The following is a 25181-nucleotide window of genomic DNA, read 5'->3' as shown; positions in this document are numbered from 1 at the left end:
GTTCTGTCTCTCGGTCTGGGAGCCATGCTCATTAAAATGAATTACTCCAGTTGCCATGCAGGGACCAGCAGGCAGTACAGGCCCGGGACCCTTCGGAGGTCACACTGCTCTCTGCTGTAGAACGATAGTCTGCTTCTGTCTCCAGCAATATGAATCCACGATAAACACACTATGATTTAATGTGAAACTTTGTGTATGCTCTGGTTCCCATGGCCACAGCTGCTGTCCTTGAGCTGTGAATGAAATTGTACTGCACTTTTCCTGGCATACAGTCCTTTATGTTCTACTTTTTGCTTTCATTTCTCTCTCTCTTTCTCCCTCTCCCTCTCTCTCTCTCTCTCTCTCTCTCTCTCTCTCTCTCTCTCTCTCTCTCTCTCTGCACTTATAATGAAGCATGATTAGAACTAAAGACATTCCATTCCTGCTCTTTTGACTTTTCCTGAGGTGGAAATACTTCAGAATCAATTACAAGGTGGTTTTTACAGAGTGTACAGGGTGGGCTGACCTGAGAGAGAGAGAGGGAGGGAGATAGAGAGATAGAGAGAGCTGCAAGCTCAGTGGATTCTCTTCCCATGCATTCCACACGTTATCTTTGCTATGAGCAACAGTTTTGTCCAATCTCTTTATCCCAAGCCCTCATGGGAAAAAGTCAGTCCCAGTTTTTATCGGCTTTTCGCCTTTTCTTTTTCGATCGTTGTTATGGAAATGTCGCGTTGAGCTCAAGGCAATCAGTCACCTGCAGAACTGGACTTTCACCTTTCTAACTCTGTCTTTATCTCTCTCTGTCTGTGTCTATCTGTCTCTTTCTCTCTCTCTCTCTCTCTCTCTCTCTCTCTCTCGCACTCCATTCACTATTCCACTATCTTGTCTTTTCCCGTTCCTCTCTGTTTGGACTGTAAACTACACACACACGCACGCACACACACACACACACACACAGACGCACACACTCGGGGGGGAGGGTTCGGTTGTCCATACGACCTACCTGCTGCGGGTGAAGGTTGAAGAGCTAAGTGAAGGAGAGGAAGGGAGGGAGGGGAGAGGATAGGAAGAAAGAGGAAGAGGGGGAAAGTGAGCAAAAGTGAGAGGGAGGGAGGAGGGGAAGCGACGAGGAGAGCGGAACAGGGAAGTGAGCGAGACGAAGGCTCAGAAACCTTCGGCTCAGCACCTCCCCTCTCTCTCTCCCTCCCTCGATCCCCTCCCTCCCCTCCCCCCCTTCTCCCTCCACCACTCACCTGTCCCATTTCAGCCCCTAAGCTCCTCCTCGCAGGGCAGGTGAGCCTGTTTGGGGTATAAAGGTATGCTAATGTGAAGCAACCCATCTGCTCTGCTCCGGGGAGTGAGGAAGACACAGTGAGAGAGAGAGAGGCAGAGAAAGATAGAGAGAGAGAGAGAGAGAGAGAGAGAGGGACAGAGGCAGAGAGAGAGAGTGGGAGAGGCGGAGTAGAAAAGTTGCAATTTAAAAAGACAATTGGATTGACTGTTCTCCCCAGACTTGAACTGCAACCATGGGGCTGGGAGTAAGTATTGGCACTTTCTCCAGTGTTTTGGCTTGATTCCTAAGAGTATTTAGATCGGTATTTAAATCAAGATTAGACTAGTTTTAGTTTAGACCACGTTTTACGTCACAAGTTATTGGTTAAGCATGACAGTTGGGGATTGCCTGTAGTACTTTGTACCTTTATTTCGAAATCTGCTGTGCGAGTATAGCTTTTTTTCTACAGTGTTTGGTGTTTCAGGATTCTTCAGACTGTCAAAGAGGAGATTTTGATGAGTAGCACAAGAATAATTTAGAGCAGTGACAACAATGATTTCAGTAGTTGTGCAGCCTATCTATAAATCCGAGTTTACAGTCTGTTTTCTGTCTTCACTCGAACAAATGGGGAAGTTTCAGTGTCATCTCCCCACATTACCAAGTTTGCAGTCTTCTTCTGCAGAGGACAACCAGCTTATTTTGTCTCACTCTCTCCAAACCAGAAAGGGAAAGATGATTATAAGCTGGCGGCGACCTCGGACGATGGAGGCAAGAAGGGCAAGAAGGGGAAGAAGGATAAGAAGGATATGGATGAACTGAAAAAAGAAGTGGACCTGGTGAGTACACAAACAAAAAATGTCTTTACTGTTTGAATTGGGCAAGTTCAGTCTGACAAGATGTGACTTATCGACTCAAATATTACTTCCTGAACTGGAATTGTGCATACACATTGCCTCACACTTAATGACAAACTTATTCCGTTACACTCTTGGTCACAGCAATGATAGAGTCACAGCAGGGACAAACAACTTCACCGTTAGTCACTTTAGAAATAACTGTCTGACCAGCACTTCTTAAACACTGCTACTTATATCACTGCATGCACCGTCTCATGTCATTAAGCAGCTCACAGTTATTATACTTCACTCCTAACTCCTACTTATCTAAATAGGTTTTCAGCTCTGAGATATTGGGTGAGACGCTGTGGAGTCATTGCAGACTCCTCAGTTGTTGTTTATTTGAGGTCCTTTTACCTCATTTACCCCTAAAGTGTCCCACTGAAGAAAGACTCCATGCTGTAGAAGTAGGTTAGTGACACAAATAGGGTTTGTAGTGTGGTTTCCAGACAAGGGCCTACACATACTAAACATATGCACTATTCTCTCACAGGCTTCTAATTTCCTTGAAATCGCTCCGATCACGTGTAGTTTAATCAGCGGGGCAAGGCTGATTCATTTTCCCTCTGGCGATGATCACTCACAAACTAAAGTCACATCACTGTGCTCAGCCACTTCGGATTTGCAGAACTGTGAAGTCGGATGTGTGCAAGTTAAGTTGGATTTGAAAGTCCAGTTTCCGTTGGGATCTTTCTTTCTTGAATCTGGATGTATAGCTGGCCAAGGTCATTTCACAAAGTCACTGAGGTGCTTTAGGTTCATCTCAAAGTCCAAGAAAAGGGCTAATAAAACTCTTCCACACCATCAACTCTATCTTTAAATGTACTTTAATGGCGTCTTATACAGAAATAAATCTATATTAAATGGAATACTTTGACACGTTGAGACTTCAATTCTCCAGGGCCAAAAGTTATCTTTCTTTGACAAAACTTGTAAGAAAACAGTAACTACCCTGAAAATGGCTTGCTTTTATTGTTAAAATTCAAAATGCCATAGCTGCAGCTTTAAGTAACTTAAGATACGTACCGGTTAGTGTCCTTCACAAGGTCACTGAGTAAGATTCAGGCCTCATGCTCATCTCAAAGTCCAAATAAAACTTCAGTAACAACTCCATGATTAAATGCACAAATAAGTGTATTTTATATGGAATAACGCAGTATAAAGTTACATTAGATATACACCGGTCGCTGTCTTTCACAAGGTCATCAAGTACGGCTGTCAGCCTCCTGCAGACACCTTGTATATTCCACAAGGTTAACTTTTCAGAAACAAGTAAGAAAGTAGAAGAGAGAAGTAAGACTTATTACACAGTTTCAATGCACATGCATGAACGGAGTGGCTTGGTTGTAGTTTTTTTAAACTTTAACGATGGTTTTCAGGAAACTGGCGACATTGCCTGGCCAATGTCATCCACAAAGTCACAGAGCGAGGCTGCGGTCTCGTGTTCAGCCTGGCCCATTAGGTAATAAAATCATGCCTAGGTGACATATTAATGATTATTGTCCCCCATACTACTTAACTATATCTCAAAGTCCTGCCGCCGCTGAAGGACATTCGTATAGCATAGCAACCGTATCATCAGCGTAATTAACAGCGGGCAATGTCTCCCATGTGTGGAAAACATTATAATGAATCAAAGATCGAGCCAAACTGCTGAAAGTGTATTGTGAGTTTTTCTCAGTTCCTCAAAAAAGTTGACTTTTGGAAATACAAACATATTGCACGTGTATTGATGATCTAAAAGGTTCAGAATTTGATAATGTATAAAAATGACAACATGTTGGTCAGTACTAAGGCAGTAGTAAGAGTAATAGTTTCTATGTGGCCCATCTCGTTGACATGTTAATGATTATTGCACCATCGCACAATTGAAAGAGACATCAAAGTCCAGCCAAAGACAAAGGAAACGACTCCCATGGCAACAGCAAGCAGCTGGCGGCTTGTTAAAATGTAACAAAGTCCAAAGGAAACCGCTATAATATAGAAACATATTCACTTTGAAGGAGTCAGGGAACAAGGGCGTGAGCATTCCCCTCAAGAAGAATTTCGTAAGCTGTGTTTCAGGAGTGTGTCCCTGGCCGCATGATTAGAGTGTGTGTCAGCGAGCCTGGGTGTCACAGCCAGGGCCGACATTTCCTCTCCACACTGCAGAAGAAACTGCTGACTAACAGTTAAAAAAAAGAACCAGGAGTTGGGGGCATGTGATAGCACATTATGCATGGCACATTTGGCGTGGCACATTTCGCCTGCATCATTATAATGCAAAGTTGTGGTAAGGCAAGCGGAACCTCGCAGTCACACCCAGTTTCTCCACCAACCGTTGGATAGAGAGAACACATCAGGCTCAAGAGACACACTTTATCCTTCGGCGGTCGAACTAAACTCAGAGAATTCAAATGTAGTTCAAAGTGGCCAAATTAGTATTACGGCACATAATGTCTTTCATACACTCTTTACATATATTTCAAGCAGTGAAAGATGGAAGTAAAATTTCATGCTAGCACAAAGAAACATGAATCTTTAAGAGGTCAAAAGAAAGAAAATGCGTACTAGTGCTTGCTGTTAGTACTGTTAGTATAATAGTAGGGATATCAAACTAAGATATCATTCATTCATTCATTCATTCATGTCTCTCATCATTTCTCACATGCACCAACAGTGGTTGAGGTGAAAGCTAAAATGTATACTAGTACAATAATATCGCAATTTACAAGGGGAAAAAGTCATTTATTTAACAGATAACAATTCTATTCTCATAATAGTCCAAAGGAAAGTCATAATATAAAATGTCTCCAATAATTCGCTAATACATAGTTCATACAAGCATGAGGGGGCACAGAGTGGCATACTGTCCAAGATCTAACACAATTTTATTTAATGGAAAAGTAATTACTGCACATAAAAAAATAATCATTGTAATGTATGTCATGCAATACTGAAAATTGAAAACAAATGCTTGCACACAGGATAAATGTTCCTTTAGTGGTTTGTTCAGCATCAGTTCAACCACAGCAGGCATTTGTCACATATTTGAGGTCAAAATGTTGCAAAAAAGGCTACCAAGGAAGCCTAAACCAGTGGGTGGGAGGCTTTACTGTGGATGTATCAAGCATCTACTAAAGATTACACCACCTCCTTGATCAATGGCATAAAATAATGGCAGATGATATTGCACCAAATTATGTTGCATGCATACAATTTCCCTACTCATTCTTCCACTGTGGGCGAAAACACAGTGTGGGCACACGAATGCGTCAGCCTCTCCGGTTTGATCATTTGCAGATCCACTTTTATTTTTGCATTTTTTTTTTTTTTTTTACATGAGATTGCTATTCGATGAGGCTTTGTTTGGGAAGTACACACTCTCTCATCCGAAAAAAAACAAGGTAGAAGATCAAATGAGCGATGAGGTGGATGCTTTAGAGACAAATTCATGTTGATGATGACTTTAAAAGCTCATCCGTGAGTCTTAAAGAATCAGGACAGTCAGCTTAACTCCTGGGAAAACTCTTCATGAAATATAAGCAATATATTTTGGAGTAAAAATCAATTGGGTTGCATTGATTCCATTCGCTTGTGGCAAAGTGACTGTGTAGATGGGTCTATATGAGCTCATGGCTTAGCTCTCATGTTTGGCTGAGAGTTTTCAATCTAGTATTACTCGAATGTCTGCTTTGACTTAATCTTAAATCACACTGTATGGACACGCATCCATAATCCTCATCAGATTTCTGATTTTGCCGCGTCATCCTTCTATTCCCCGTATTCCTTTGGGGGAAATGACAGGACACATTTTAATCCTCGTAGCCAAAGCAGATAATATCTGCAGTTTTAAAATGACAGGGATTTTGTCTTGTTTTATGCAATGTCTCCAATCTCTAACCCTCTCTCTCTCTCTCTCTCTCTCTCTCTCTCCATAGGATGATCACAAATTAACCTTGGATGAACTTCACAGGAAATATGGAACCGACCTAACCAGGGTGAGTGAGTCTATATGTACGCAAGTGTGTGTGTTGGAGTGTGTATCTGCATCTGCGTGTGTGACTGTATATGTTTTCTACCCATTTGTGTGTGTGCGTGTGTAAGGAAGCATGTCCTCGGACTGAGGCTTGATAGTAAAGTTGTTCTACTGGTTGTCAGTGACAATAACAGGGAAGATGATAAACCCAGAGGCTAAGATCTAGGAGTACAAACTGAGGTCACACACACACAAATTTCTTCATTTATTTATCCACCATTTCAAAATCATAGTGCAAAGCATAGCTTAAGTAGTACAGATGCAGAAGATTTAGCAGCCTGTAAACTGTATATTTACACCCACCCACACACACACACACACACACACACACACATACACACACACGCATACATTCTCACGTGGGTAAACGGACGCTGACGATTTTAAGGGTCAAGGCCGGTCACACTGTACAAATAGAGGACATACCCACACACACACACACACACACACACAGAGAATTCCATTACACAATACAATACGACCCCACACTGACCAAATGCTTGACTGATGATGATTATCTGTTGAAATCTGATCAGTCTGGGTTTACCTCCAAAACAAGGACTTCATTCACACCGCTCCTATTTGCCTACTAACGGAAAAAAAACTGCTGCTTTTCACTCCTGGTCCTCCTCCAAAGACGTTTCAGAGACGCTTTAGGTTACAGCTCCTTTTCCCTCAGTATTACAGTGTAATAACACTGGAACACACACTGTAAGGCAATACACTGACTGGTTTGGAGAATAAAGATTCATTGATAATGGAAACAAGCCATTCCTCAGTCTCCTTCTCTCCTGTCAGTGTCGTAGTTTCTGTATCACAACTCACAACATAATTACCGCATACATAATTTACCACACACTGTATTTTTTTACTGTCTAATTACACTAAACTGCGGAAGTGCGGAAGCGGTAATTTAAAGATTACTCAGATCTCCGCTCCCGTGTATTTGCCGTCTTCTGTTTTGTCAGCCGAAATTTAATCCTACACCTCCGGAGGGAGCATCTATCTGTGTGTGTGTGTGTGTGTGTGTGTGTGTGTGTGTGTGTGTCTGTCTGTCAGTCTGTCTCACCTTTCATCCTGTTTCCCTCCAGTAAACGGGGACAAAGTGAGTAGCTTGAGAGGGGGCAATGAGAGTAGTGGGGCAAACTGGACATACAGGTTTTTCTTGTGTAGTTTTCCTTTGGTTACACACACACACACACACGCACACACAGACACACACACACACACACATTAGTGCTTACCCATTTGTTTTCACAAGTAATCTTTAGATAGTTTCTGCCTTCAGGTGACATCACTTAACTCTCTCTTCTCTTTAATCTCCCATTTTTCCTTCAACCCCCAGGCTGTTGCTGTAAGGAAGAATGTGTTTTTAGTCCACATGTTCAGTCAAACCTCCGTCCTAATTCTTTTTCTCTCTTGTGAAGTGATGCATAACTTTTGGGGGGAAACCTGTATGGGGCAACTGTGCCTGAGGAGTGTATTGCCAATCTTGATTTACTTCATTTCCTTGTTCGTTCTCCATTGTTTCCTGCTCCTCTGACTGTCGTCCTAATTTCACTTCCTTCTCCCTCCTCCCTCCTCCCTCCTCCTCTCTGCAGGGTCTCTCCTCCTCCAGGGCGAAGGAGATCCTGGCCCGCGATGGCCCCAACGCCCTCACCCCTCCCCCCACCACGCCTGAATGGGTCAAGTTTTGTCGACAGGTAAATGCGACTCCTCGTCTCTTTGGGATTTTACTGGAACTCATAGTCGGGAGTGCGACATTTTACATGCAAAACATTTTGCTTGTGAGCATTTTTTTGAATATTCAAATTTGGGAAACTCAAATTCACTCTACTAAGGCACTTAGAGTCCTGTACAATAAGTTGTAGTCAACTGTAGTGGGTATCTGCTGTATGTAGGAGCTACATGTATAGTTTCATTTGATGTCCAGAACACACTGAGACACAAACGCTTTCTGGGCAACTTGACGTGGCAATAAAGTCTTGAATCTTGAATTTATTTCATCTTGTTGTCAGCTGTTTGGTGGTTTCTCCATGCTGCTGTGGATTGGAGCCATCCTCTGCTTCCTGGCTTATGGTATCCAGGCTGCCTCAGAAGACGAACCGGCCAATGATAACGTAAGGAGAACTTTGTTAAATGAAAGAGCTGTCATTTACCTTAAAGCTGGTGAAATTGCTAAAAAAAGAAGGACAATAAACAACTTTGATCATTTAAAACGCTTTCCTTTCCCCTCCCTGCAGTTGTACCTGGGTGTTGTGCTCTCTGCTGTCGTCATCATCACCGGCTGTTTCTCCTACTACCAAGAGGCTAAGAGCTCCAAGATCATGGACTCCTTCAAGAACCTGGTCCCACAGGTGAGATTTCCACATATCCCAGTGCTAGTTTGAGGTAATTGTGTGGCTAAAATAATTGGCCTAGATGGGGAAAAAGCATACTGATGGGGGTAATTGTTTGCCAAGTTCCTCATCACTGTTATTCAAATAGCCGACCCTCACCAGATCTTGACAGGAGGTTTCCAGTCTCCAGTGGCTGCTCACAGATTATCATGTTGAAGGCAGTGATCCACAGGGGAACATTTTGTACCGTGCTGAGGGAGCTGACTCAGCACTGTTGCACTGATTACACATTTGACTCTGGGTTGTTTTGTTTCTTACTGCTGGGAACATTGCCCATCTATGTAGCCCCAAAACTCGTGGGTGTATCACCAAAATTTGGCAACATCTCCTGTCGAGAGAAACAAAAGAATAATATTTATCCAACTTTCTGCTGAGTTAACTCTTAGAGCAATGCTGCAAACAAAAGTTACTCATGATACATCTCAGTCCACCAAAGCAAAACCTATTCAGGCAGTGTAATGATTCTGAAATGTCAGCTTTATAGCCAAAAATATGTTCAGAAATCACCTTTAAAATATAATCTTGCTGTCATTGCTGTCCCATAGCAAGCCCTGGTCATCCGCGACGGTGAGAAGAAGAGCATCAATGCCGAGGAGGTGGTGGTGGGAGACCTGGTGGAGGTGAAAGGAGGAGACAGGATCCCTGCCGATCTGCGTATCGTCTCTGCTCACGGCTGCAAGGTCCGTACCTCCGAGTCTTCCTTCATCTCTCCTGACAGACATTTGTACAGACCAGTGGCTCCTGGGCAGCAAGGCCTCTGAAACAGCTTTTGGGTCATCTGGCTTTAAAATAATCCAATAAAACCAAACTTAATGGTTTGTTTTAGATGGCAACTCTTGTAGGGGAGGTGGCCCAATCTGGCCTTGGAAAGGGGAAACCATGATTTCCTCACATACTCTGTCAGTAAATCAAACTTGCTTAACGTCCGATGATGTTAAGAATGCACATTACTTCCTTTATGTGAAGTTTACCTTTTGACCGTCAAAGCCAAAATCACAATGTTTCAGTTCATATGTTGTCTTGTTTGTTTCTTGGTTTAAATTCCTTTTGACCCAAATGTGTCATCTCCCACACTTCGGTTCTCAATACTGTCCAACGTGCCAGTCATTGTTTTTTTTTTTTACTGTTCTTTCTTCTTCTCCCTCGGCTGTAAAACCCTGAAGACTTCATGTCATTCTTTCCTCACTGTTCATCTGCAGCGTTTCATTCTCGCTGTGCTTCTCCCCCTCCCAGGTGGACAACTCCTCTCTGACTGGTGAATCGGAGCCCCAGACTCGTACCCCAGACTTCTCCAACGACAACCCGCTGGAGACCAGGAACATCGCTTTCTTCTCCACCAACTGTGTTGAAGGTAGAGAACAAACAGGGAGTGGAAGATAGAGAAATCAATGGCACTGGGAAGGGGATTACGGGGTCAAGATTGATTTGTGATAAAACTGGATTAGATGAAATTTAACTTTAAAAATAGTGGGAATGGAAGCTTGAATGGATCCCATAGCCACGCTCAACCTACTGGAGGCTGAAAAAAAGGAATAAATGTCTCTGCTGTGTTATTTTAGCCATGTTACCTACATGGTTGTTGGTAAATTTTAGATAAATGAATCTACTTATGCATGGAGTGAGATGAGATAAAATAAGAGGAGATGAGATGAGGTGATGAAGAGTTTTATTGCTGTGTTTCTCGCAAATGTTATTAAATCGGGAAATAAATGAGCTCATCAGTTTATAGGTGAACTAATCTGAAGGATCTGTGATTTCCAGTCTGTTATATTTGAGCATTTTGTATATTTATTGGTCAGTTTTGTAATTTTTATCTCTGTAAATCTGTTATTTGTATCAACCATTTTGTCATCTTAAATGCTTTTATTTTGTCAGATGTTTTGAGATTTGAAGTCAATTTTTTTAATCAACTATTTTGTGACTCAAAAAAATCTCCCTCGCTGTCCAGGTACTGCAAGAGGAATCGTCATCAACACCGGAGACCGTACCGTCATGGGTCGTATCGCCACCCTGGCTTCCAGTCTGGAGGGCGGAAAGACTCCCATCGCCAAGGAGATCGAGCACTTCATCCACATCATCACCGGTGTGGCCGTCTTCCTGGGCGTGTCCTTCTTCGTCCTCTCCCTCATCCTCGGGTACGGCTGGCTGGAGGCCGTCATCTTCCTCATCGGAATCATCGTCGCCAACGTGCCAGAGGGTCTCCTGGCCACCGTCACTGTGAGTTACAGTGTACTTTGTGTCTCGACTGTTTCAGCTGAATTACATATTCTCCTCGTGTTTCTTCTTTAATAGCTTCAATGCTCAGATAAATTAACTTAATTTTCACTATTCGTACATTTTTATGTCATTACCTTGAGTCTAAGAAGCACACCTATGAATTTGTTTCATGCAAAAATAGTTCATAAATATTTTTAGTAATTTATTCTCTAGTGTCCTCCCCAAAAGAGCTACAGGTCGTTTTGGGGGTGTTTCTAGCCGCCCCAAAAAAACACTGCTCTGATTGGCTGGCAGTGCCAGAGGGTCCGCCCTCTCCCTGCCCTAAACATAAGATGATTGATTGACTCTAGTATAGTCAGCTTTCAACATAACAATCTGAAAATGTTCTGACTGGCCGGTTTTAGTAGCGACATTTTTTCTAAAGACAACCAATTTTTATTTTTTACAAGAACATTCAAAGTGTACAACCTATGAAAAACATGAAAAACTGTTCATTGGATTTATGATAGTATCATTACGTCACCTTTACAAATTATCATGTCCTCCATTATCCACATTTTCCCATTAGTTAACATGACATGTTGGATATCACTGGAAACCTTGGAGTTTCTGCGTCAATTTATGTTTGGCTGCTGTACTTATCACTTTATAATGCCTGACTTGTGCTGATAGAGATATACAGTATATTCAAAGTGAAAGTCACAATCTTTGTTCAAACATAAATAAACATGGACAAAAAGCCAAAACATGGGTGGAGGAGAGGAGACATTTTCATTAGACAATAGATACACAGAGTATTTGACGCAAACACTGAAGATATGATAGCTAAGCACTGACTTCCGTCTCCAGGTGTGTCTGACCCTGACCGCCAAGCGCATGGCCAAGAAGAACTGCCTGGTGAAGAACCTGGAAGCTGTGGAGACTCTGGGCTCCACCTCCACCATCTGCTCCGACAAGACCGGCACCCTGACCCAGAACAGGATGACCGTGGCCCACATGTGGTTCGACAACCAGATCCACGAGGCCGACACCACCGAGAACCAGAGCGGGACGTCCTTCGACAGGAGCTCCGCCACCTGGGCCAGCTTGGCCCGGGTCGCCGGACTGTGCAACCGCGCCGTCTTCCTGGCAGAGCAGAGCAACATTCCCATCCTGAAGGTGCCAGTCTATCCTGCACACATCCTCTATTACAACTTCTAATTAGCAAACAGTATCGTTTTGCTCTCGTTAACCCATTGAGACCACAACAAAAGGTTCTGAATTATTCAACACTGGAAGAAGATATCAATAACCTTGACATGTATAGAAGCTTTGGCTTTTGGTGTAACTCCATCTGTTAACCCTGATTGTAAAGGAGCACACAATATGTTATGACACCAAGCCAAGGGTATAATTTACCCTTATTTACCTCTTGGAACTATTTTTCTTCCCTGGAATTTTTTGTTGAATTGCATACTAGAACTAGCTGATTTATTATTTAGTTGAATGATGAGATGCAGTTACTATGTGGGAAGTGATTGATCCTGGCTTGGCATGATGTCTTGGCATGGAGCAGTTGGGACTGTACCAAACTACAAACCCAGCCAAATTGTACAAACAAAAAAACACAAAACACTTTATATAATTGAAAGTAATATATACCCAAAGCAAAAAGTGGCCAGACAGAAAAAAAATACTTTTTTCTAAATGAATATAGGCAAGTATCCATGTTTTTCAGACTGCACAGTGTAAGCAGTAAGTAAAACAATTGAATAAGTAAAACATTGCAAAATGCTACATAGTTGTTTCAGAAAAAAAATTATCAGTCTGTATTTCAAAAACAGGTCACTCTCGGTCACACTCATCATAAATATAGCCATTTTGTAAGCAAAGGACTTAAGATGACTCATAACTTTAATCGTACCCTGTATTGTGCGTGTACTTTCAGGTTAACAGTCATTTTGTAGGAGATGGTGTCAATTTTTTTCAAATGATGGACATCTTATTTTTGAATGTAGCTCTTAAATTTCAAACTGATCCAAATACTGTATTGTTGTACTGTGCATGTCCCTGTGTTGGCCCATTTATCCACCCAATCTGTTCCTCCTACACAGAGAGTTTCAGTTTGTGAGCCCCCAAACTATAACTCAAAAACTATTATGATGTATCATCCTGGCCAGTCTCAGTAACACAACTCTTAAAGCCAATCCTTCAAAGAAATAACTCATATTGTCAGTGTTCTGCAGAAAATCTTTAGAGATTGAGAAATTGAGGAAAAAAAATCTCTATCTGAAATTAATGAATTGTCAATGGTTTGGTTTCAACTGTATGAATAATTTTTCTTAACTTTGCACACACTGTTGTTTGTCATGTACAATAAATAGTAGAAAAATGAAAGTAGAAGGCTTTAGCTGGACACTAATGCTGTGATGTATGAACTGGGCCAAACCCACTGATCCATATCTTTATATTTTGTATGATTCAACAGAGAGATGTGGCTGGTGACGCCTCAGAGTCTGCCCTGCTGAAGTGTATTGAATTGTGCTGCGGATCTGTCAAAGACATGAGAGAAAAATACAACAAGATTGCTGAGATCCCCTTCAACTCCACCAACAAGTACCAGGTAACCAATCTAGCTCATTTAGGACTATTAGCTGACGGATAGACCACAAAATGGGATATTGTTTAATTCGAACATAGTTTAGCCTCATAATAGGTACCAACAATGTAAGACAATATTCGAAGCGGGCCCCATTTCTTCATCCACAAATGAAGTCCAATATTCATAATGGCCATCTGCTTTTGTTTGTCTGATTGTTCGTCTTAACTCCCAACAGTGTCTTTGACTGACAAATTCTATTTTGACTCCAACCTCCTGTCCCACAGCTCTCCATCCATAAGAACACGACTCCCGGAGAAACCAAGCACCTGCTGGTGATGAAAGGCGCCCCAGAGAGGATTCTGGACCGCTGCTCCACCATCTTGATCCAGGGCAAAGAGCAGCCTCTGGACGACGAGATGAAAGACGCTTTCCAGAACGCCTATGTTGAGTTGGGAGGGCTTGGAGAGAGAGTGCTGGGTAAGGTCCAGCTCAAATACATGGCTAAAACCTAATGTCTGGAATGTAAAGATGTTCTTCCTTTAAATGAAGATTGACGTGTATTTTTTTATCCTCCTATCCAGGTTTCTGCCATTTCAATCTCCCCGATGACCAGTTTGCGGAGGGTTTTGCCTTTGACACCGAAGAGGTGAACTTCCCCACTGAGAACCTGTGCTTCGTTGGCCTCATGTCCATGATCGACCCTCCTCGTGCCGCCGTGCCCGACGCTGTGGGCAAATGCAGGAGCGCTGGAATCAAGGTATGTCTCCGCTGTCTTTTCACGCTTCTGCTCCATCCCAAAGTTTGTATCTATCTCGGCAAAACCACATCACAAACTTATAAACTTTCTGACTCACAGTCCAGGACAATGATTTTCAGCTCAAGATAATGTTCTTCAGTTCCTAAAACCTGCAACCAGCGCAGTATCTGTCAATCAAACTTCAAAGGAATGTGAACAGAGCTGCACTGATTCCCTGTCAGCCAAAACAAATCATTTGAAAATATATTGTAAAAATATAACATTGTCAAAATCCATGCGTGTAAACAGTTAAATCAGCCAGCTTTTCTCAATTCCTGATAAAGTAGACTTTTGGGCATAAGTTTCTGCAAAACCTTCAGGTTGAGAGTCTTGTCTTATCTTGTCCCCTTAAGGTTATCATGGTAACAGGTGATCATCCAATCACAGCCAAGGCCATCGCTAAGGGTGTGGGCATCATCTCTGAAGGCAACGAGACCGTTGAGGACATTGCTGCTCGTCTGAATGTTCCAGTGTCAGAGGTCAACCCCAGGTTTGTACACTCACTGTCTTCAACTCAACATTTCTGTCACTGTGCCATGTAAGACCTGCTCAAATGCAAATCAACTTCATCTTCATCTTCAATCAAGGGTCATCTTGATACATGTAATAAAATAAAATAAAACTGCTTGGAGAAGTTACAGTAACTTAGAATCAAATTGGTCCTATACACTCCTAGCGTCCCCTGGTGGCTGAGCAGAACAAGGCTGCGTATCCGCAAGGATCCTTTCTTCACAACGCTGTTTTTTTTTCCTCATCTACAGTAGAAAGATAGATTTGCATAACCCTGACACAACTGAGCCATTAGCATGTTTTTAGCACTCATGGGACCAAATGCTAAAAATGAATTTGTTTTAAGCAGAAAAGTGCTGTGCTTAAAACTGGTTTTCAAGCAACAGCAGTAGCTATGATGAGCGCTTCCCGTTCTACTGCTGTTTGAAATATCAGAAATTGATGACAAAATAGAAAGTAATATTTCACACTGAATGTACTTCTTCAGTGGCGTCTCCACCATTCTATGTAATATTTTATTCCATTCAGTCAATAATAAGCGCTCAATGTAATAATTTAGTGACTGTCCCATTTCTGGTCACCAAATGTCCTGAGGTCCAATTATCTCTGAAAAAGTTTAGTTTGAGTGACTGCACAAGCAAAAGTTCATATGGGTGCTATCTGGAAGATTGGTAGCCAATTAATTAGTACTAATGGTGCCAAATTAAATTAGCATTGGCAAACAAGATCAGCAATCTGCTCAGCCAAAAAGGCTTTTACCATCGAGTCAGAGCAGACACATAAATCTACATATGGCTCTGCGTTTGCCTCTTCAGCCAGTTTAGTCTTCAGTCATTTACATCTGAAATAATGTCAGTTAAAAGAAAACAGAGGAAGAATTGTTTTTTTTTTATTCTAGAAAAAGCCAGTGTCCTGCAGAAAACTCCTACCTCTCATTTTGCCTTTTTTCTTAATATAATTGACAGAGGATGTCACCCATGTGGGCAAAATATAAAATTTCCCTGGGACCAAGATAAACTATTGAAGGTGTCGAGAAATGTTGGCTCTTTTGAGATACAGGGTTTCAGCCAGACCCAAAGATGTAGAGCCCTCTACTCTAAATCTAGCTTTTCGCTGATGACTCCACCGTTTTCCTCTCAAGGGACGCCAAGGCCGGCGCTGTCTGTTTTCTTATGGAATTTCCTGTTTTCCCTGCTCGCCTTTTCCTTTCATTATTTCCCCTTTGTGTGCCCGCGCTGCCCCCCGATCACATCCCAGCCTCAGAAGCGGGCTCTCAGATCAGAAGTGCCGTCCTAACGCCGCTGTGTTTTCCTCTCCAGGGATGCCAAGGCCTGCGTCGTCCACGGCGGGGAGCTGAAAGAAATGACCGCAGAGCACCTGGACGACATCCTGCAGCACCACACCGAGATCGTCTTTGCCAGAACCTCACCTCAGCAGAAACTCATCATCGTGGAGGGCTGCCAGAGACAGGTCAGCACTGAAGGGCAACTGCAGCCGTTTTCACAGTCGTGGATGAGGATTCAGGGCTTTTGACCTTTTCCGGTCCGGGATCCAGAGGCACTTTGTCTCTCGTACTTGTTTTTTTTCCCCTACAAATCAAATGTTAATCTGTTATTTTTCACATTTTAGAATAATAGTAAAGACGTCAAAACTCTGAAATAACACAAATGGAATTATGCAGTGACCAAGAAAGTGTTAAACAAATCAAAACTATCTTATATTTTAGATTCTTTAAAGCAACCGCCCTTTGCCTTGATGGAAAAGCAAAGGCTTCGGAAAGAAATTCATACATAGGATCAACTTCACTATTTATGTTTGTCTAAAAAACTAATTTCAAGCATTTAAGCATAAACCTTTAGATCAAAATGGCTTTAAGATCATGAAAAACATCAATCAGGTATGTCAAAACTTTTGACTGGTAGTGTACATCCAAATATTGCTGACATTTTTTTTTTTAAATTGGGAAATCACAGTGGCAACCTCCCCACCTTGCAGGTATCATACATTATTACTGCACAATTTTCAAACAATTTCTCTTGAGGGTGGAGCAGCAGTGCAGCGAGCAAAAAAAAAAGACCAGGACTGAAGACCAGCACTTCTCCAATGGCGACATCAGTCCATCTAAACTCTCTTCCCTCTCTCTGCAGGGAGCCATCGTGGCTGTGACAGGTGACGGTGTGAACGACTCTCCGGCTCTGAAGAAGGCCGACATCGGCGTTGCCATGGGGATCGCCGGATCTGACGTCTCTAAACAGGCCGCTGACATGATCCTGCTGGACGACAACTTTGCCTCCATCGTCACCGGAGTGGAAGAGGGTACGTTTTTTTACGCCCGAGGGATCAAGGGAAGGCTTCCTTTAAAAATCGATGAAAGCTGCTTCACTGCCCATGTTGCGTTTGTGTTGCGTTCGATGGAAGAGTCAAGGCTCAGAAAAGTTCAATTTTCGATGGATGACACACGTTCATCTTCATATATTGCATTTAAATAATGAGAAACAAAGATGATATTGTTTGCTTTCTGGTGTATTGACTCATGTAAAAAATCCTAAAATGAATGGCAATCCATATAGGCGATGATGTTCAGTTAAAAAAGGCCTATACATTTTTCAAAGTGACAAACTAATTGTAATTGTAACCTTGTAGTTTGTGTCTGCTCAGCATTTGTTTACAGTTTTATTTTTTACATTATAACTGCCAGATTGTCTCATCTCATCACTTTCTTCACAACATTCATTTCTTCTTCTTGTCTTAAATTACAGGCCGTCTGATCTTTGATAACTTGAAGAAGTCCATCGCCTACACCCTGACCAGTAACATCCCTGAGATCTCACCCTTCCTCCTCTTCATCATCGCCAACATTCCTCTGCCTCTGGGAACCGTCACCATCCTCTGTATCGACCTGGGAACTGACATGGTGAGCTTTTTGATTGATTAATTGATTGATTTATTGATTGATTGATTGATTGAGTTTCTACTGTGTATCACTCTGATAGACCTACAAGGGCTCAGAAATGTGGGTAGAAGGTCGACCTAGTTTGAGAAACGACTATCAAAGATAGGATTTACTTGGGAACAGTGGGTCAAATTTCTAACTCTGTGGCACAACAGACAAACATCATATTCGTTGTGATTATGCAAGTTTTACATATTAAGACAACCATGATCAATTCTGATCTGTGCATAAAAAAACCCTGATATGTGGATGTGGATTCATCAATCACTTGATCTACTCCCTGGCCTTCATCATGTGTTGATGTGCTTCTCGTTGCCTCCCAGGTTCCTGCCATCTCCCTGGCTTATGAAGCAGCTGAGAGCGACATCATGAAGAGGCAGCCCAGAAACCCCAAAACAGACAAACTGGTCAACGAGAGGCTCATCAGTATAGCCTACGGACAGATTGGTAAGAGGGGTCAACTCTTACTTCAGCATTTCCACATATAATAACACTATGTTATCCCTTTGTTGTTTAACCACTGTGGTCTGAAATGAAATGTGTGCATTTTTGTGTTTGAGGTCAAGTAAGATATGGATCTATTCAGACTCTTTCTCTATCTTTCATAATTTCATTGTCAGAAATGCTTTTCCAGAAGATTTGCCAGGATTCTTTCTGACTGGCAAACATCTCACTGTCCCCAAATAGATATGAATGACTCTTGGTGTCTTTTTAATCCTCGTCCCCTGCACAAACAGCTAAAACTGCCTGGGTATGGTTAAAAGCGTGCATAGAATATGTTATTTCTCTGTCGGGAAAAAGAGTAGTTGCAAATAATCCTCAGCCTCTCTTGTTAGCTGCTTGAAGTGCCAGATGGGTTGGGTTTCCTGCATGACAACAAACTTTCTGGCACTACATGTGGTGAATCTGACCCATATGGCCCTGGCAAACCACAAAACCAAAACAAACCATAAAATATCTGCAAATACTGTCTGACCCAAGTCTGCTGCTCTCTCCCTCTGTCAGGTATGATGCAGGCCACAGCAGGCTTCTTCACGTACTTTGTGATCCTGGCTGAGAATGGTTTTCTACCCATGGACCTGCTGGGGATCCGAGTACACTGGGACGACAAATTTGTAAATGACCTGGAAGACAGCTACGGCCAGCAATGGGTCAGTAATGCTGATTTTGCAACACTATGCTCAGTGGACAGTTTACCTTGCTAATGCTAATGCCACATGCTGCACCATGTCAGTGGAAAAGCAATCCATGGTTACAGTTACAGGCAGGCATAGTTGTAATCTATTTGTACTCTCCCTCTATCCACCAGACGTACGAGCGCAGAAAGATCGTAGAGTTCACCTGCCACACGGCGTTCTTCGCCAGCATCGTCGTCGTCCAGTGGGCCGATCTGATTATCTGTAAGACCAGGAGGAACTCCATCCTGCAGCAAGGAATGAAGTATGTATACATGGAGACATACGTACACACAGCAGTGGCTTTCAAACCTGCATTTTCCAAAGATTTTCTCATGCCATAAAGCTGTGTACTCTTGTAGTCAAGTTTTTAAGGGTTTATTCAGCCTCTACCTTACACTGCAGAGTATGGGAAAGGCAATAGCAGCATAAGATACTAGCTAATAGCTTCATAGTTGAATGGCTTGATTACAGTTAAATACCCTCAGCTGTTGAAGCCAGGATCCATTTCAATTCAATTCAGTTTCACTGTATTCTCACCATGCATTCTGGTCAGACTAGAAAGCAAATAATAACTGTGGTTAAGTTTGATTTAGTTAAGTTTATTCATTCTCACATGAAAAAAATGAAAAAATGAATAATAAATAAAAAAAAAATGACAGATACCTGTAGTGCAGGCGAGATAAAACGGTGACATAAGACACCTTGAAAACATCTCACCTCAAAAGAAACAAACAAGCAGACAAAACATTTGCTATTGGTAAATTCAGCAAAGTAATCTGATTGGTCAAATATGGCTTTATGAAGAATGGGATCACTAACTAGTAGTAACCAGAGAGCTATCAAGCATCAGTCTTACTCGCCTATGTTTTTACTTTGATGAAAATGTGAATGGCGTATTCAGCTGTAATTATAGGTATTTTGGTGATCCTAACATTTCTTGGTGAAAGGTTTCTTGGTGTTAACTGGTTGTTGCTGTAACAGTAATCACAGTATAGAGCTTCCATACATGAGTTACTGCAGTAATAATCACATAGATATCAGTTAAATGGTTCTAATTGTATTTTTTTCACTCTTCTCTTCCTCAGGAACCGTATCCTGATCTTTGGACTGTTTGAGGAGACGGCGCTGGCTGCCTTCCTCTCCTACTGCCCCGGCATGGACGTGGCCCTCAGAATGTACCCTCTCAAGTGAGTAGCACACAGACACACACACACACACACACACGAGTGCACACACACACACACACCTCTTTAAAGTAAGTAACTAAAACAAGCATCATTGCCGTGAAATGGAAACTTCATATACCCAGAAAGTAAGCACTTCACGATATTGAGATTGAAATTATACAATAAGCTTTATTATTTGTGATTGCCAAGTATTACGTTTTTAAACTGCTTCTGCTAAACATCCTAGTGTGTTAACAGTAATTCAGATATACCCAACTGAACCCAAATATTATCTAGAGAGGATAGGATACATGCTAGTTAGGATATTATCTAGGATACTGAGGTATGAATACAGCACATCGTTCCCTCTTCACTGTTGGGTTTTGTATGCATTTTGGCCTCATTTTCAACGTAAATACTTGGAATATTCTCTTTCTGTTCATGCATAATGGATATTCATGAGCAGAAATGGAAGATGCATAAACAATTTACCCCGAAAAAGTTGATGAAGTTTGAGTTTCTGTAGGTGGCACTCTTATTTGTCTGTTCAGCTATGGTGGAAATGTGAAATGCATGACTTCCTGAGCTCTTATCTGGAATACTATGTGCACGTAAAACTACTCTATGAAAGTTTTTAAAGAGTCTTTCTAAGTACTCATTCCTCGTAGTGTTCGGTGGATATTATCTTGCAGATGGCAGAACGTCTCAGGTAATTTTCTCCTCAGAAGCAGAGCTGCTAATGAGATTCTCTGCCTGACAGAGAACAGAAAGCAGCGTCAGACCTTTAAGGGCACGTTAAGCTCATTAGCTCTGGAGTTTCACATCCAACGTAAACCTCCTTCTCCTTCTCCTTCTCCTCGTTATTGTTTTTACCGCTTTTCCTCCTTCTCTGGCTTCCGCTTTTCTTCCCTGCCGCCTTTTCATCTGTTCCTGGTGTTTTCTGTCTCCTCTCCACTACCACCCCCCCCCCCCCCCCCACCCACTCACCTCTCTCTTCGGGTGACTGCTGATGTTTAACCAACCTTGGCTGCTGTCTCCCTTTCTCTATCTCTTTATCTCTCTATCTATCCCTCCTCCCAGTCTCTCTCTTCCTGTCCCTATTTCTGTCTCGTTTCTGTCTCTATCTCCGTCCCTCTCTCTCAATTAATATTCAGATATCTGCCTGAAATACAAAGGTACTTATTGCCAAAGGAAATTCAGGACATGCAAGCAATTAAGATAAGAATGGATCTCTATGACCTGAATATTAAGAATAGCAGTGACAGCAAATATTAAACCAATCAAACAGGAAATTAGGCATCATATCAGTCGCCTAGCCAATCAGTAAATTAACCTGTCATCAAACAATGTGTCAGTGTTTTTCCTCAAGGATACACCATATTGTAGGGTTTCATTTCATCATGATTTTCAAAATGACTACATATTTTGGATAATTTGGAGAGGCAAAGTCGGAGATTTCTCTGCTGATTAACCTCTCATGTAGTTTTTTTCCTAACCACCTAAAGAAAAATGTGCGATGATGAGAAAAGATGAGATATACTTCACTAACTAAAAAGTCAGAAAAACACACTCAGTACCAGCATACACAAGCGTAATTACCATCATTTAAAAGAGAAAACACTTTGTGAGGGTCTGTTTGCGTGTATGCATGTGTGTGTGTGTGAGTGAGTGTGTGTGTGTGTGTGTGAGTGTGTGCACATTCCGAGCTTTGTGTCATGGGGTTTGTAAGTGTGATCGCTGTAGGCAGAAAGGACTCGCAAAAACCTCTTCAGCCCAGAATGCTCATATTCAGCACATTATGACTCATTTTGCTTACATACAGCTTCTCAGTGAATTCTAATAGTTGGATAAAACTCAAGAATGGACAGCAAAAAGCTTAATGTTTGCTATCTGTGTGCTCATAAAGAACCTTCAGCCACCCATAATAGTATAAAACTCTCTGTACTGGTATTGCTTACTACCTCTGTCTCTCTAAAAGCCTGGGAAAATAGCTCTTATGGTCTTTGTAGTTGTCACATTTCATTTGTAACTCTATCTTTCTCTATCTATCCATCTATCCATCCATCCATCCATCCCAGGCCATGCTGGTGGTTCTGTGCCTTCCCCTACTCCCTCCTCATCTTCCTGTATGATGAAGCCAGAAGATATATCCTCCGACGGAACCCAGGCGGTAAGACCTTTTACCTGTTTCTGCTTACCTAGTTACCTTTACTGTGAAACAGTGCCTCTGTTCTCTGTATTTGGAGATAGATGTCAAGGATTGGATCATTTCAATTAGGGCTGAAAGATATATATATCATATCACCAAAAGTGTTTCTTGTCCTACATTTTTTTTTACTTTAAAATTGTTTAAAGAAAAGTGATTTTGTTAAACAAAAATAGATGTCAGTGTACAGGATAAGTTTGAGTATGATGAAAGGTTCTCATCAATACTGTACTTGATTCTTGGACCAAAGATTGCCTGGAGCTCTGAAACACCTTGTTTAGAAACCCATTTTGGACGCTGCTCTCTCTTAAGAAATTAATTGCAGCCTCTGCGATTTGGAAATTGCATAAGTTCATATTGCGATTTTGATTTTTTCTCGATTCATTGTTCAGCTCTAATTTCAATGCAGTCAAAGAAGCAGATGTATAAATCCATCCTTTGCCATGCCGGTGTCATGTGGGATTTGGTAAATGATTCTACAAGATGATGTGATGCTTTTACAATATAAACCATCCATATACCATAAATCTAATCTGCGGTAGGCGATTTAATTTTTTCAACACTGGTTTCAGTAAGTTGTGTAAAACATTTTCACACTATATCAGTGTTGCCACAGTACCAGATTTTTGACTTCACCTGATGCTGACATACGCTGCCAAATACAGAGAGCAGAGGCACTGGTAGATTAGGAAGAGAGAGGTCGGTGTATTGGAAGGGTAGTGACAGATATGATGAGGCTGAATCACAGGTGTGTGTGTGCTTATATACATATATGTATATACAGTATATGTATGAGGTTGTGTATGTGTTTCTGTGTGTGCGCATGTGTCTGTGGTCCTGTCTGTTATCACTGGCACTGAGTCTCCACACAGACCGGTGAAGCGTGACATATGGCACGACCCGCTGGGAAATGAACCCACAACCCTGCCATTGTCAACGCTGCGTTCCACCCACTGAGCTGTGCACAACCTGCATGCATGTTCGCTGTGGCACAGCTGCGTGTGTGTGTGTGTGTGTGTGTGTGTTTGTTTGTCTGCTACATCTGAGTCTCGCAGCACAGATCAGTGAACATCCCATTGCCCATCCATGGTGAATAATGTGTTTTGTACCCCAGTTAAGATCAGAGAGGAAAAAATGTCCAAGTTGAATTGAAACAGTTTCCCCAATTTCTATCTTTTTAAAGGAAAACAGGGAGTCCGCTCCTTTTTAAAAATATTCATAAAAATAATTAATATTTATTATTAAGAAATAACTCAAGAATGGGTACAGACATAAGCTGTTTCCACTCTTCACATAGCCCAGATCTATCTGTATTATAGATTATTTTTTACCCTGGTTAACACACTTTCATCCTAAAGTGGTAACCAAGATTTTAGCCTAGTCTGGGCTCTAAATCACATAATTCAAGCTTTGAATCACACTCATTTTCTGCCCAGTTTTATCGAATATGCCATTTGATGGACACTTCTATCCAAAAGTGCATGCATCTAATGATATGGCTGGGAATCAAACCCCAATCCCTTCCCTTGTTAGAGCTCTACCTATTGAGCCACAGGACCAGGTCAACGAGTCCAGCGTCCCCTTTTAGTCACACAGGCGAGTCATTTCTTCCCGGGCAGATTATGGATCCCTGCTAGCCGGCCCGCAGGATGATATCATCCTCTCATGACCCACTGCGAGACAAAAATGCCACAACCTCTCTGTCCGTACAGTCGGCCTGCCAGTCCCCCGCCGAGGGAGAAGCTCCAGGACGAGTCTCTTAATAGCATCATGTCTTGGCGTCCTTGTTTCTAAATTCAAGAAGTGACTCGCTCCTGCTCACATGCGACCCCGTCTTATTTCTCTGAGTCCGTGCATGGCTGGCAGCCGGCGTGGGGGATGATATCATCTCGCGGGCCCGAACGCAACATGAAAATGTCACGGCCCTCTCCCGTTGCACCGCGAAGTGGAACGGCCTCGGGATTTGTCTGTGAAAGACACGGAGGAGGAGAAATCTGCGAGACAAAAACGTCCCCCGAACTCTGTCCCTAATTCTGTCTCCTTTTGGTTTCCAGGTTGGGTGGAGCAGGAGACTTACTACTGAGTCAACGCGACCTTCGCGGAGGGAGCGTTCAGTGTTTCATCGTTATCTTAACTGCCATGTTACATTTCTGTCCAAGCTGTTAGTCAGCGCAAAGAAAACAAAGTATGGATGTATTAAGGACGTCTTGGTCATGAAAATGTCATTCACAATAAAAACTTTTCCGTACCACTGTACACTGAGGCTGCTTGGAAGTTTGTTCCTTTTCTACACGCTCTTCTTGTTCCATAAGAGTTGATTCTCACGGGGGTTTGTCTGATTAAAGCGCGCGCGGGACGAAAACAACGTTTCAGAGTCACGATGCAGAACGAGGACGTTGTTTCAAGGTTATCCTGCCGCCAACAGACGCCAACAGCTACGCACAACGTTACACGATCCATGAGTCGGGTCTGTGGAATGTGATGACCCATTCATAGAGGGATCATCCACATCGATGCTTCACAAACTTCGGTCCCTGGGGGGAGGCGAGGGGGGGGGAGGGGGGATTTCAAAGGGAGGGCACAGAAGAGATATTTAAAACAAAGATCGAGATTGACAGAAAACTCTGCACCCTCAGAGCAGACGAGCCTCATCAAATCCTGCTTTCACAGACGATTACTGGAATAAGTGACTAACTGAAAGAGAGACGCACTTTATGAATATACCAACCAGTGCCTGCTGCGTAAAAAGCGAACAAGTCTCTTGCAAGATTGGATTTTACCTTTAAATGTGTGTGTGTGTGTGTGTGTGTGTGTGTGTGTGTGTGTGTGTGTGTGTGTGTGTGTGTGCATTTCATGTGCATCTCCATTATCTCAAGGGCCAGTCTGCTACAATGGTGTTTGCAATGTATTGCTCTGTTGGCCGCTAATGCAAAGAGGCCCTCAGTGAAAATTAACTGAGACCACTCTAGTGCTATCTGCTTTGTGTTTACCCTGGCTATTATACCC

The 25181-nt window shown here is 42.3% G+C and overlaps 1 protein-coding gene across 1 annotated transcript; it reads left to right on the top strand.

The window, feature by feature from the left end:
* The first annotated feature begins 1338 nt into the window (after positions 1–1338).
* LOC139663153 (sodium/potassium-transporting ATPase subunit alpha-1) lies at positions 1339–24431 on the top strand. The gene is made up of 23 exons (XM_071541714.1): positions 1339–1520; positions 1978–2091; positions 6072–6131; positions 7771–7872; positions 8188–8289; positions 8413–8526; positions 9114–9248; positions 9802–9919; positions 10517–10785; positions 11635–11943; positions 13253–13387; positions 13651–13843; positions 13948–14123; positions 14516–14652; positions 15992–16142; positions 16820–16988; positions 17432–17586; positions 17949–18072; positions 18631–18776; positions 18935–19065; positions 19889–19990; positions 22048–22139; positions 24230–24431. The coding sequence occupies exons 1-23, from the start codon at positions 1509–1511 to the stop codon at positions 24256–24258; spliced, it is 3075 nt and encodes a 1024-aa protein (XP_071397815.1). The 5' UTR covers positions 1339–1508; the 3' UTR covers positions 24259–24431.
* The last annotated feature ends 750 nt before the right edge of the window (positions 24432–25181 follow it).

This window comes from Centroberyx affinis, unplaced genomic scaffold, assembly GCF_046629955.1.
Source record: "Centroberyx affinis isolate AG114_WGS23_722 - 3 ecotype Tasmania unplaced genomic scaffold, CSIRO-AGI_Caff_v1 ptg003932l_1, whole genome shotgun sequence".
NCBI lineage: Eukaryota > Metazoa > Chordata > Actinopteri > Beryciformes > Berycidae > Centroberyx > Centroberyx affinis.
Note: the sequence above shows the minus strand (reverse complement) of the source record. Positions and strands in the feature narration are given on the sequence as shown.

Bases quoted from the DNA above. Each gene is read 5' to 3' on its own strand.
- LOC139663153 (XM_071541714.1), top strand. The intron at 11,944-13,252 runs GTGCCAGTCTAT...ATGATTCAACAG, and splicing joins GCAACATTCCCATCCTGAAG to AGAGATGTGGCTGGTGACGC. The intron at 18,777-18,934 runs GTCAGTAATGCT...TCTATCCACCAG, and splicing joins ACAGCTACGGCCAGCAATGG to ACGTACGAGCGCAGAAAGAT.